The sequence below is a fragment of the Euphorbia lathyris genome, chromosome 6 (assembly GCF_963576675.1).
Source record: "Euphorbia lathyris chromosome 6, ddEupLath1.1, whole genome shotgun sequence".
Lineage (NCBI taxonomy): Eukaryota > Viridiplantae > Streptophyta > Magnoliopsida > Malpighiales > Euphorbiaceae > Euphorbia > Euphorbia lathyris.
Window position 1 is genome coordinate 75552315 of NC_088915.1, and position 14272 is coordinate 75566586.

The following is a 14272-nucleotide window of genomic DNA, read 5'->3' on the forward strand; positions in this document are numbered from 1 at the left end:
CATTCTTATCTCTATACAATCAAAAGAACTAAGTTTATTTAATAAATTATTATTTTTAAATTTTCTTCAACCGAACTGTAATTCTCACTCCTCCTTTTGTTCTTCAACCGCTCATTGTCTTTTGTTTTAAATGTTGTACGTTGGATTCTCGGACTTTGAGTTAGCAATATGGAGGCGGCTGAGTTGCAGCACTCAATTATGTTTCATTCACAATCACATGTGAATTCATGTTCCCATATGGAGATCCATCTCGAGTATCAACTTGAGCAATTTTAGTTGCGTCCTCATCAGTCTTATCCATGCACTTTCATTTAGCTGATAGCTAGTCACATGTAGTTTCCTCATTTGTTAATAAGTAGTTCCTAATTACACGTGAAGTTTAATTATCATTAACTATATAACGTCAATTTGTATGGGTTAAACTTCAAAAGGGGTAATTTATGAAAATGATTTCTACCCTAGTAATGGTTGGGAAATAATTTTTTTAAAGGGGTTATTTTTAATTTTGTAGTTAAAAATAGTCTTATTACGATGGGCCATCATAATGTTACCCATGGTTTTGAGAACCAAACCGGACCGATCGGGTTACATTTTATATTCAATAAAAAAAAATTGCTTTTACAGGGATTCGAACATAGAATCTTTGAATAAGAAACGACTGGTTAACCACTAGACCAATTATTAACTTATGTTTAATCTTAACAATATAGATATATATAATCATTATAAAAAGTAAATATTTGAAATATTATTATTTTTTTATATTTCTATAAATATTATACCAACATTATTTTATCATTCCAATACTCATAATATTTTATTAATATTTAAATATTTCATAAAATAAAATTTAAAACTCTAAAAAAAATTGTATAATAACTATTTTATTATACTTATATGTTATATTAATAATAATACTAATTATTTAGTTTTAGAAATATGTAATTTATATTTTTTAGTCTTTTTATAAATTGAATTTTTATTATATTTTTAATTCATGATTGGATTTATAAATTTAATATTTTTAATTTTATTTATATAATTTTTATAAGTTAAAATATGGATAAAATATTATTTTTTACATAATTTTTTTAATACCGGTTGAATTTCGATTGAACCTCTAACCCTTGACCCTTTATCCTTTCCGGTTGTTTGACCGGTCCGGTTTTGATAACCATGATGTTACCATTACGATGGTGGGCCCACTGTAATGATACAAAAGATATATATATATATATATATTTTTTTTTTTGTATTTTATACTATTAACTATAAAGTTAAAAACAACTATTTGAAGTGAATAGATTGAAAATAAGTCCTTTAAATTAGCACATGGTTTAACCCAATTTGTACCCATTGCATTTATTTTTATAAATAAACAAATACAATATATTATTATTTGAAATTATTTCCACCACAACCAAACACAATGGCTTTAATATCCACAAATTGCAAAAATGAATAAAGAAGAATTATAAAATTGTAATGAAAACGAAAGGGTAGTTTAGTAAAACCAAGAAAAAGCAACTGAGAAATAGATGGATCAGTCAAAATCATGGTGTGAATTCTGATTCAGCTGGTCGTCTTTTTATTCACATAACCCAACTGCCATACGCTTCGTCGGCTCTCGTTTCAGAGATTTCAGGAAAATCAACAAAAACAGTAATCTTCTTCTTCTTCTTCATCTTCTTTTATCCGAATCCAATTCCTACCTTTCACCTCTGGATTTCTACTTTTCTGTTATTCCAAGAAGCAAAACCACCGGAAATCTCTCTCACTCCGAACTCGCTCCGTTAACTCACTTCTTACTTCCTTCCTTCCTGATCCACTTTTTGCTTTTTTTTCTTCTTTGTAGCAAGAAATGGCGAAGCGTGGATATAAACTGCGTATCCTTTTTTAATGTAGTAATGCTGAGCTCGAATCAGCTTGGATTTTGTAGAATTTGGTTGCGTGCTTAGGGATTTACTGTTGTTTCCTTCTATTTTTAGTTTCTCCTGGAGATTAATTTCTGTTTTTCGTTATCGGAAACTGTAATTTCTGTTCTTTCCTCCTATAGGAACTTTTACTTAATCTGGAGTGTTCATCTGTTTTGTTTCCTTTTGTTTGGCTGTGATAGCTGGGGTTTATGAGCAATTTAGAGTGTGATTTATCTTACATGGTACTTGTGTTGATTTGATCGACTAATCTTGCAATAATTTTATGTTTATCTTTCTCTTCCTTTTGTTTTGTTCAATTTTTTTCCGTTTATAATTGTGTCAGAAGATGTTTTCTGCTAAGCTAATAAGGGTGCTTTCAAATTTGAGCAATGAGTTAGATAATGTGATCTAGTGCTTTACTTTTTCTTCATTTTTTCCCCTTAAAACATTTGTAAGTATACTTCCTTGACTGAAATGAATACAGAGGAATTTGTGGCTCATTCGGCCAATGTGAATTGCCTGAATATTGGGAAGAAGGCATGCAGTATGTTTGCCACTGGAGGTGATGATCACAAAGTCAATCTCTGGGAAATTGGCAGACCGACTTCCTTAATGGTCAGTCATGATTTTTGTCTCTTAATTACTTCTCTTGCGCCTATGTAATATTGCTAAACAGTTAGGATCCGTTTGGTGCCATATGCACATTTTCTTTCTTATTAAAAGCAACAAATGCAGGGTATGACCTGTTGTGATCAGATCATAGTTTCATGTTATTATGATCAGAGTTTTTTTTAATTATTATTATTTAATTTTAACTGGATGCCAATTGTTTTCTTGGAGCATTGAGTGGATCTGCAGATTATTACATCGCAAAGAATAAGTTTGTATTTCTTGTGGTTCATGTGCAGAGTTTGTGTGGCCATACAAGTCCAGTTGAAGCTGTAGCTTTTGACTCAGCTGAAGTTTTGATTCTTGGTGGTGCTTCCACAGGGGCTATAAAGCTCTGGGACTTGGAAGAAGCAAAAAGTATGTTGATTGGCTTTATTGAGCTACATTTTCTTTATAGGAAATTCTAAAAGTTGTGCTATTTATGCTGGCATCAGTCTGACATTAGAAAAAGGAGAAAAAGATAGACGATGCAGTGAGAATCATTTAACCTTACCTTTGAATCAGGATATCTAAATTTAAGTTAAATTTTTTATGAGTGAGATCGCATTTGCTCATATCATTTCAGTAAGAGTCTAAGTGAATCAAGAAATGCGAATCTTGTTTTTGAATTCTTACATATGTAACAGAGGTTGCTGGACAGTTGGTAAAACTCTGATATATTTGTTATTGTTCATGAAGTGTAGTGGTTCGCACTCTTACTGGACATAGGTCAAACTGCACTGCGGTTGAATTTCATCCATTTGGCGAGTTCTTTGCCTCTGGTTCTGCAGACACAAGTCTGAAAATCTGGGATATTAGAAAGAATGGATGCATGCATACATACAGGGGTCACACCCGAGGCATTAGTACTATCCGGTTTACTCCTGATGGTCGATGGGTTGTTTCTGGTGGATATGATAATGTTGTAAAGGTATAAATTATCTCGTTATCAATTGAAGAACACAAGTTAAATTTTCTCCCTAGATTGGATTCACCTGACATTGTTAAACAGGTGTGGGATCTTACTGCTGGAAAGCTTTTACATGATTTTAAGTTTCATGAAGGACATATTACATCCTTAGAGTTCCATCCCCTTGAATTTCTCCTGGCCACAGGTGAGCACTTGATTTTGTACACAGCTTTCTGTTAAAATCTGTTTTCACATTTTTGTATGAGAATGATTTTAGTTTTCTGATGACTATATATGTTTCTAATGTTTTCCACTTCTTTGTTAATGTGGTGGCATGATATGAGTGATTATATATCATCCGAAGTTTTAATACGTCATTGCTTAATGTACTTGATTTTGAAGCTTATTTTTTCTATACCTATTCCTAGGTGCTGCCTCCTTCATACTTTCTAATCTGCATGCTTTCTTCAATTTCTCCAAAATACTCAACAAAGTTGTGACATGCCATTCAATTTTCAGGTTCAGCTGACAGTACTGTGAAATTGTGGGATTTGGAAACTTTCGAGTTGATTGGATCCACCAGACCCGAGGTAGTTAAACTGCTATCGATTATGAATTGAAATATCATTAAGCATAGTTGTATCTACAAAGTGTTTATGTTGCTGTGAGCCTGAGATAATGTTTATTCTTGCCTGAAAAAGAAAACCCTTGATTAAGTGCACTCTGAACTATGGGATGCAACTTATTTTTGCTAATTTGATTCCATATATCTTTGAATGTGCATGATAATATCTTTATGCCTCTCAAGGAGTATCAGAATTGTAGACTGTAGTCAATCTTCCCATGCTTGTTGCTAATCATTTTATATGCACAAAAAGAAGGGGCAATATGGTGTAGCAGTTTAGTGCATGCGTTTATGCCATAATAACTTTGTCTAAGCCATGGAGTTTCACAAAGCTCTCGAGCATTTATTTCCTAATATTTGTAAATGAACTAGTTTGATGATCTTTACGTTGTTCCAACTTCCAAAATACTGTGCAAGGACATGGATTTAAATCCATGTTCCGTCATAGTTACATCACCTTAATCTCGTTGTATGATCTCCTTCACCATTTCGCGGAGTATGAATGGTGTTTCTTGGACATATCCATCCAGTCTTTGAAATGAATACACCTCCTTGCATATTTTTACTGCAACAGATATTTTCATTGTACTCCTAACTTCCTTACATTATTAAAAGCAAAAAGTGTGTTGAAGGGGGTATCTGTTTTTTCAGCTTGCTTTCTTGGTTTAGTTAGGAACGAGAAAAAAGAAATGAGAGAATTTTTCCTGCTTGGTTTATCATATTCTTTTTAGTATTAGAAGTGGCATTTTGACAGAACATCTCAAAGTCAAATGTGACATCTGAGTATAGCACTTGGCATCTAAGCAAGATTGTTTTGGTCCACTGAACAAACAAAAGAACAAAATCAAAGAAGAATGCCATTCTGCCCTCCTGCAAAGATGAAAATGAAAATTAAACGGAAAGTAACAAATGTGTAACACTATTATTTAAGCATATTGATATATACATCCTTTCTCTTTTCTGCGTTGTGAGTATTAGTGAGTTTTCAGTAGAGCTCTCTGTTAATCCTTAAAGAATCATTGGACGTTCATAAGGTGCAAATGATCCATTTGGATTCATGTTATGAAAAGAGATCAAGTTTAACGTTATTTTCCTATTATTTAGGCAGATTTATTTTATTACAATTAATTAGGCATTATTATCTTATTTAGACAGTAATATTTTATTTACTTTCCTATTAGTTAGATAGTATAGTAGTATTTTATTTTAGGAGACGATATACTAGTAATTTTCCTAAGCAAGAACTTTCCTATTGTAATGTCTTCATGTCTCCTCCTATAACTTTTCAATAAGAAATCAATTGTTAATCTTGAGAAAAATTCAGAATTAGGTAGTTAGGGTGATAAGGATTTTCTTGTGTAAAGGCATGTGACGAGATCCTATTCACGGGCCCATAACAAATTGGTATCTTAACCGTCTTCATGCGAGAAATCGAACAATTGACAGCTAGGGTTCTTAACTTGGAGCATAACTTTGCTAACCTTGTCGTATCTAACAACGAGATTAAAATGAAATTAAGGAATTGCGGCTCTTGATAGAGTCACACTTTTCCATTACAGAAAAAAGTTCAAGGTGCTGCAACTAACATCTGTCACAAACCAGTGCAATCAGAATCATTCGATGAACATCCAGTGCTGACGGCAACCATTCCTGAAGACAACAGCTTGGATAAGAGATTTGAAGGGTGTGTAATCACAGTTAGCCACCAATCAGTCCAGGCCGAATCATTCCGAACTTATCAAGTTGAAGTTGTTGCACAATGAGCTGCAATCATCCCTAAATACAACATGTTCAAATTTCCTTCCTATAATGGAATGAGGGATAATTTGGAATGGTTTTCAGGTATGTGAACAATTTTTCATCAAGCAATGGACAATAAAAAGGACAGATGAACCAGTTTATCAATTTGAGCTTGCGGACAAGCTCTAGTCCAAGAGGGGAGTCATGTTATGGAAAGATTATTTAGGCAGATTTATTTTATTATATTTAATTAGGCAGTAATATTTTATTTACTTAGATGGTTACTTATATTTAGTTTCCTATTAGTTGGATAGTAGTATTTTTATTTTAGGAAACGTTATGCTAGTAATTTTCCTAAATACTAATTTTCCTAAGTAACAACTTTCCTATTGTAATTTCTTCATGTCTCCTATTAGAGGTGGCAACTTTTCAATAAGAAATCAATGGTTAATCTTGAGAACAATTCAGAATTAGGGAGTTAGGGTGATCTCTTACAAATCACCAATTGGGCTTAGGCAATTCGAAGAGCATGAAAAGCAAGGGAAATCAAGGATTTTCTTGTGAAAAGACCTGTGACGAGATCCTATTCGTGTGCCCGTAACAATTTATCTGTCACATTAACAAATTTATGTGATGTGTATACTGGCTTCTTGCTGCTGTTCAAACCTGTGTTTATGTTTTTGGTCTCTTTCAGCTTTGGTTTGAGTTTTTGCATCTCCTGTTCTTCTTTACATTAATTCCTATGTTTAAGCTTAGTAAATATGATTTCATTGCCTAAAATGTTTTGATTTCCACTTTCCAGGCCACTGGAGTACGCACGATGACATTCCATCCTGACGGAAGGACTCTTTTCTGTGGCTTGGATGATAGCCTGAAGGTTCAGATTGTTGCTCATGATTCTCTTTTTTTACATTGTATAGTATACATTCTAAATTGTTCTTACACTCAGGTTTATTCTTGGGAGCCTGTAATTTGCCATGACACTGTTGATGTTAGCTGGTCTACTCTTGGTGACCTCTGCATTCGTCAAGGAAAGCTTCTGGGTTGCTCATCCTATCAAAATTCTGTGGCTGTTTGGGTAGCTGATACATTGGTAGGTTTTTCTGAAAGATTCGATGGAATTTTCATTTGATTATCCGAATCATGTGGTTTCCAGTACCATCTTTTCCCTTCCCTGAATTTTGAAAATTTATTATGCAATTATCTAAGTCCTGGAACTTTTGTTTCATTTTGTTCAGCATATTGAACCATACGGAGTTGGTTTTGTACCAGAAGAAAGTGACTGTACAGAGAAGAAGTTTAACATCCTCAAAAGTGATTCTTCAGAAAAAGTAAGGAGTGGAACAAGGATGTCTCCAGATTATGAGATCAAAGAAATAAAGAACATATACATAGACTGTAAGTTTTTATGAAAAAATCCATTTCCTGTAATCTTGTGGGCGAAGTCATTGATGCTTCCTAATAATTTTAATTTTGGCTGTCCTACTTTCGATTTGTGATTGCTGCATTTTCTGTATTCAAGGTACTGATCCCATTGTTTAAGTTTAAATTCAATGATGATAAAAGAAATTTTTCCTGATAACAGTTGCTGCATTGGCCTTAAAAAAATTTATATAAAATTTTGGAGTAGCATTTAGAATAAAACATGGGAACATTGATTCAAATAATATAGGATAGTAATGGTTCTCTCATCCTCTGTTTCAATTTCTTTTATAGTCTCTTGGGTGGTTTGTGTTTGTTTGGGGAGTGTCACTTAAGGGGGCTTTTGTCTATGTACACAGACAGTTGACTCTTCACCAAGACTGATTCTGGGCGATCCAAGTTGAGTGTTGTTTGTACTCCAAATGCATAGTCAGATAGTTAAAATTTGAAATGTGATAGTGTTGGTTTTGTGGTAGACAAAGTAGGAGTACTACCATTATGCATGAGTGTTTGGTCCATGCATAAGCATAGCCAGTATGCATACATAGGATGGACACTTGTCGTTCTTTCTAATTTATCCTTTTTTATGGGTTGTTCATGTATCATGTAAAGCTGCTGGTGCAAATCTGGTTTCCTCACAAAAAGTTGGGCCTTTGAGTTTGCCAAAAGTGGTCCCATCCTTTGATTTGAAGGAAATGAGAAATCCTTCAACAGAAAAGAAGAGTCCCACAATGGGAGCAAATGCAAAATCTGGTGGAGAAGCACTGAATAGTTTTGTTGCTCCAACTATCGTACCTCGGGATATTCCCATGGAGAAGACCTCTTCCAATGCTGAAAGAGAAACTGTCACCTTTTCACGTACGAAACCTGGCATGTTGCTCAGGCCAGCTCATGTGCGGAGGCCTTCAAATATCAAGGCTGATGTAGAGAAGCTGGCAGTAGCACTTGCATCTGAAGCTCTTGGCAATGTGCCTAGTGAGAAAGAGATTGTGATGGATATGAAGTTACAAAGCCTGAATGTATCAGAAGATGGAGTAGAAAAATCACTTGAGGAAAAAAGTTCTAGTATCAACAGTGTTGCCAAGAAATTTGAAATGAATTTGTCCCCAGAGGCACCATCTATTCGGGAAAATTGTAAGTTCTTATTCTGATATTGCATTGCAGTGTGAGTTTTCAGTTCCTATTTCTCAAAATTCGAGCTTTTTGCTTTGTTATTCTCCACATGAGTTTTTGCTAATGTCCAGCAACCATAATAGCGGATAGGCAAACTTTGGGTTTTTCAGTTTATACTGGCCTTTCTAGCCGTTGCTTTGATTTTAGTGGACTACCAACCCCTAACAGCTCTAGTTGAGATTCTAATGTCGTACCTTCACTACACATAAAGCTTAAACTAACAATTGTTGAGTATTGTCAAGCTATCTGTTGTAGTTCTCATTATGTCATATCCCAAGTTGCTTTCTGTCTGATCACATGTCATCTCGTCTGGCCTTTCATATGAATACCTTATTCTTACTAACCATGCTTATTTGATTGTTTCTTTTTCTGGGCCATCATTTAAATTTACACCTTGTCTTTTAGGATAGCAAGAAACTTGATTTGGCGATGCTTTCGATAACATCACTCCCCCAAGCTTAAATATATAAAATTTAGAATCATCATCATTGCTTGCCTTTCTTGTTTTGGGTGTTCATTTCTTCATCTGACAGAAAATTAGAAATACACTTGTACAACAGGCGAAGCTGTCTTTCTTCCACAACTATGACCAGATTTTCTACTCTTGGACCCTTAGAAGTTCTTCTCAAATTTAATTCATGCCATAGTTGTCAAATCGAGATTTTCGAAATCCCCATTTTCGTGAATCGAATTGTAAAATTTGGTTCAAATTCATGGTATATATACATGCAGATTTATTTATTTATGTGTGGGTCTCTTGCAGTCCCCTGAAATGTGAAAATCCTCTAATTTTACACACTTGAAATTTTTTATTTTATTTTGAGTTCTGTGTTGTTGTTTTATTATATACTGTCCATTAATAAGCATATAGATAACAATTTTATTGGTTATTGTTTATTGTCCCTTCAGGGTCTGCTTGTTTATTCCAGTTGGTTCTTTAATGACGTCCTTTATAATCTCCTTCCCAAAATGGGTCCTTCTCCTCTCACTTCTATGCAATTGCTAAAGCCATTAATCGATCCTCCCTCTCACTTCTCTGCAATTGCGACTGCCTCCCCTGCTCCAAATCACTTCTCCCTCTTCGGTCCTCCCTGCCCTGCTCCAAATCATAGACTCCTTCATCCCTGGTTCTCTCCTTCCCTGTCACTGCTAAGTTGCTCCCCCTCTCAGCTCACCATTGCTCATTGGTTGTCTAGCTCACTCGCTGCTATTTGTTAATTTTTATTTATTTTTTCCACTGAGTCGGATGACTCACCTGATTCAGGACCGATTCGGACGAGTCTTGGTCGAGTTCGATTCTCCCTATAGAGACGGCTCGAAACCTAGCTGACTCGACTCGTAACTCATACGAGTTTGATAGCAGTGATTCATGTTTCTATCAACTTTTATCTCCTTTTCCGCTTTCAGGATCCATAAAGCGATTTATATATATTCAAAGCTGGTAGTGATTATTATCATTTTCCTTTCAGGTGATGAATCAGTTAATGGAAATAGAAGAGACCCCTCTGTTAAAATTGTTAATGGAGGTTTGTCAGTTTTCTTACAATTTGATTTTCGTTAATTAGCTGATTGGTCAAAATTGATTATCATTTTTTTTCTTGGCAGTTGCTGTTGTATCAGGCAGGACACGCTCTCTGGTTGAGCGGTTTGAAAGGAGAGAGAAGTTAAGCGATGAAGATCAATCAATAAATACGGCTTCTCAAACTGTACATGAAATAAGTAGCACTCCCACCACACCTACTACTGTCATCCCACTTATTACACCTGAAGCAGATAAAAAACCTCCTCTAGCACCTGCTACGGCCCGTTGTGTTATACCTGAAATAAAAAACTCACCTACAGCAGCAACTCTCAAAACCCCTCATTGTATGCCTGAAATGGATCAGTCACCTGCTGTAGCAACTATTCCAACCCCCCAAGCTATGCCCATGATGGATAGAACACCTTCAGTAGCAACAGTTCCAACCCCCCAAGCTATGCCCATGATGGATAGAACACCTTCAGTAGCAACAGTTCCAACCCCCCTAGTTATACCTGTAATGGATAGAACACCTTCAGTAAAAACACTTCCAACTCCCCTAGTTATACCTGTAGCTGTAGCAAATATTCCAACCCCCCAAGCTATGCCTGTGATGGATAGAACACCTTCAGTAGCAACAGTTCCGACCCCCCTAGTTGTGCCTGTAATGGATAGAACACCTTCAGTAACAACACTTCCAACTCCCCGAGTTGTACCTGTAATTGAGAGAACATCTTCAGTAGGAAGATTAACAAACCCCCAAGTTGTACCTATAGTGGATAGAACACCCTCAGTAGCAACTGTTACAGTCCCTCATGTTATACCAGAAACACAGGCAGCAGAAGCTAAAATGAATTGTCGGGTTATTCCTCAAACCGATAGAAAACCTGTTCCAACTGCTAATGTCACCCCTCGTGTTATATCTCGAGCTGATAGATCACCTCCTACAACTACCAATATGAACCCTCGTATTAGATCACCTCCTACAACTACCAATATGACCCCTCGTATCAGATCACCTCCTACAACTACCAATATGACCCCTCGAATCAGATCAACTCCTACAACTACCAATATGACCACTCGTATCAGATCACCTTCTACAGCTACTGTGACCCCTCGTATCAGCTCACCTCCTAAAGCTGCCAATATGACCCCTTGCGTTGTACAGGAGGTGCACATAACACCTTCCTTTCAGGTATAATTTTTCGCTCTCTAAAGGAAGATTTTGTATGGCCTGGACATAAGCATAAATTGGCACCTCTATTGATTCTAGAAGTTCAGTTTCCAAAGTATTGAATTCGTAGATATAAATGATGAGCTCTCTATAATTTAGCTAAATTTTATGAGAGAACTTTCAAAGTTGAAGCAAATCTCATCCAAGATACTGACTTCATCAATCAGCTAATTGGTGTTGTAAAAATTATTTGTTAATTGGTTGTTTGAAGATGTAATTGGCTAGTAATGAATGAAAACATGCTTTTTCTCATGACCAAAATTTTGTTTTCCTAGGGAAGAACATATTTTTGAAATTTGGTTTATTTTCAGAATCAGTTTATGAATTCATATGTGCTTAGGCATTCATCTTTTATGAATCAAACTTGCTCAGTTCTTCGCTTTTTTGTGACAGGAGGAGCCTCAGATTTCTGGAAGGGACTTGATTGCATCAAATTATAGGGATGTTAATGAAGATATAATGCAAAACCATGATGTGTTCTTAAGCACCCTAAAATCCAGATTGACAAAATTACAGGTAAATTTGGCCAGTTCAATCTTAAATATATGTATTCAAGATAATGCTAAATTGTTTGGTAAGTTCTCCTTGTGATTTGAGCTGGAATAAAGCTTTGCTTCTGAATTAAATGTACCTGAGCCTTGCAAGCTGACCTTCCCATAATTTGACTTTTAGCTAGCAACAACTGATATTATTCTAAATAGTACTTTTAACATTGTATCTATCTTCAAAGCCTAGTATAGTCATATTTCCAGTTGCCTGATTCCATCTCAAAAAATTTCTTGCTTCTATTCTCCTCCTTTCCCCTTTTTAGGTGAATTTAACTATTTAGTACTATCAATTTCACCCCGCAGGTGATTCAACATTTTTGGGTACGGAACGACATTAAAGGTGCCATAAATGCCCTGAGGAAACTTCCAGATCATTCTGTGGGTATTTATGAGATTAGTTTCTGTCTAGCATTTATGGTTTTGATGACTGAAACTGTAACCAATGGTTTATCTTGCTATAAAATTATCTGCTTCAGGTGCAAGCTGACGTAATCAGTGTTCTCGTGGAGAAATTGGAGATTCTTAACTTAGATCTGTTCTCTTGCTTACTTCCTGTGCTTGTGGGCTTACTAGATAGTAAGACAGAAAGGTAATTATATTGGAAAATAAACGTTCATTTCTAGGGTTTTCCGGTGATTTAAAATTTGAGATATTGCACCATCTTACCGAAGCCCTTACTAAATCTTAGCCACAACCTGCTACTATGACAATATCAAAGAACTGCTACTGATTCTCTGAATGTTGTCATAGGGTCTTCTTAGCATTTTTTCATGACGGGCATTATTTCTTAGCTTATTTTCATGGCTAACATTAATTCAGCAGCATGCATAGGCTATAAGATTTGCAAGTGCGAATACTCCTTATTGCAGAAATGTCCTTTGACATGTTGAAGCATCACTAGGTGTAAGGTGTAATGCCCCAAAGAACACAATTTTTTTTTTATAGAATTTCATATGTAAGGGATTATAGAATTTCGAAACATTCTAATTATCCAATAGACTACAGAGTCTTTGATCTCATTATATGGCTTTTCATTTTCAGACCGGAGTCTCTTTAACAGAAATTTGACTTACATTATTAATATACAGGCACACAATTATTTCATTGGAGATGCTATTGAAGCTTGTGGCCGTCTTTGGCTCAGTAGTATCTTCGACTGTTTCAGCTCCTCGAGTTGTTGGCGTTGATCTCCACGCAGAGCAAAGGTTGTGATAACTGAAACTTGCATGAATATTCGCTTAGCAATATCATAAATGACTCCATTAATTTGTTTGTATTATGCTTATATATTAATTTGGTTGCAGGTTAGAATGCTGCAAGCAGTGCTTCATCCAGCTGCAAAGTGTTGAGAAACTTCTTCCAGCTCTCATAAGGCAAGCAGCTAACTTGATTATTTTCTTTCTCTTTCCCCGACCATGAAAACTTGTATATTAAATGATAACTTCGTCTGCATGATGAACAAATTTTAATGTTACATTTGTCTTCTTCCTCAATTCCTGATAATAATCAGAATTCTTTGTAAATTTTGATTTGCTGCAGGAGAGGTGGTCTGGTGGCTAAATCCGCTATGGAATTGAATCTAGTTCTTCAACAATCATAACCAGCGCTGCCATTTACAGCCAATTTCTGCTGCAAGTATTAGAGGGCGGTGGCTCAGCTGATAGTCGACACACCTTTAAAAGAAACAGCCTTGACAGAAACAACGTGATGCTACTCCGCAATGTGAGTTCATATGCATCTAATTTTGCTTCGCTGCTGCATATTCCATAGTCAATATCAGCTTCATTACCTAATATATTCGTGCAGTGGTGACCTTAAAGCATCGTCGTGCTTTGCCATCTATTGTGATGACGGAAGGTGCTCAATATCGTTCCGGCATTACTAAATATTTTCACCATAAGTCTTTGATTCTCAGCATTGTCGTCGTTAGGGCTGTACAAAGTTGAGCCAATTGGGGTTTTTGTTAAAATCCAACCCAAGCTGTTTGCCAGGAAAACCGAATCAGAAACAAGAAAATAATTGAGTAAATCGCAAGATAAATCAATCAGACAGTTGCAGTTGTTTTCATATGGTTTTGCTGCTCAAATCTCATTCTCAGCAACTTAAAACATATTATTTGACTTGAAAATTATATCTGAGCAGCAAAACGGTACGAATGAACAATTGTGTTGGTTAGCTTGTGATTTTACTCTATTATTTGACTTGATAATTTTTTGTAATGATAAGATGGATGTAATTGGTTGGCGATCCTCGTGTAAACGATACTATATTCAATGAAATGCATATATATATTTCTTTCAAGGAATTGTCCAATTCGAAATTCTTATGAAGTGCAAACTGTTGAGGTTTGAGGGCTCATCTAAAAACTTTGTTGAACCTGGGTATTATCCCTATGGTTATTAGAGGAGAACAAATTTGGACTTTATATATAAAATCGTGCAATATTAGCAGTTATGTTTTATAGAACAAACAATTTTTAGACTCCTTTAACAGAAAATCCAACGCCAGTCCATTGTTTTCGGTAATTTGGTTCC

At 35.5% G+C, this 14272-nt stretch overlaps 1 protein-coding gene across 4 annotated transcripts; it reads left to right on the plus strand.

The window, feature by feature from the left end:
* The first annotated feature begins 1581 nt into the window (after positions 1-1581).
* LOC136232269 (katanin p80 WD40 repeat-containing subunit B1 homolog KTN80.1-like) lies at positions 1582-14039 on the plus strand. 4 transcript variants are annotated; one of them, XM_066021329.1, is made up of 20 exons: positions 1582-1662; positions 1856-1886; positions 2401-2531; positions 2825-2942; positions 3269-3495; positions 3577-3679; positions 3994-4064; positions 6642-6716; positions 6789-6932; positions 7078-7237; positions 7874-8395; positions 9904-9960; positions 10040-11151; positions 11584-11706; positions 12042-12116; positions 12215-12327; positions 12827-12943; positions 13043-13111; positions 13278-13460; positions 13545-14039. In XM_066021329.1, exons 2-19 carry the CDS (start codon positions 1862-1864, stop codon positions 13336-13338), a joined length of 3303 nt encoding a protein of 1100 aa, XP_065877401.1. In that variant the 5' UTR covers positions 1582-1662; positions 1856-1861; the 3' UTR covers positions 13339-13460; positions 13545-14039. The 4 variants fall into 4 exon arrangements, with proteins under 4 accessions (XP_065877401.1, XP_065877399.1, XP_065877400.1 ...); XM_066021327.1 differs by having other exon boundaries at positions 1593-1886; XM_066021328.1 differs by having other exon boundaries at positions 1593-1886; positions 13278-14039.
* The last annotated feature ends 233 nt before the right edge of the window (positions 14040-14272 follow it).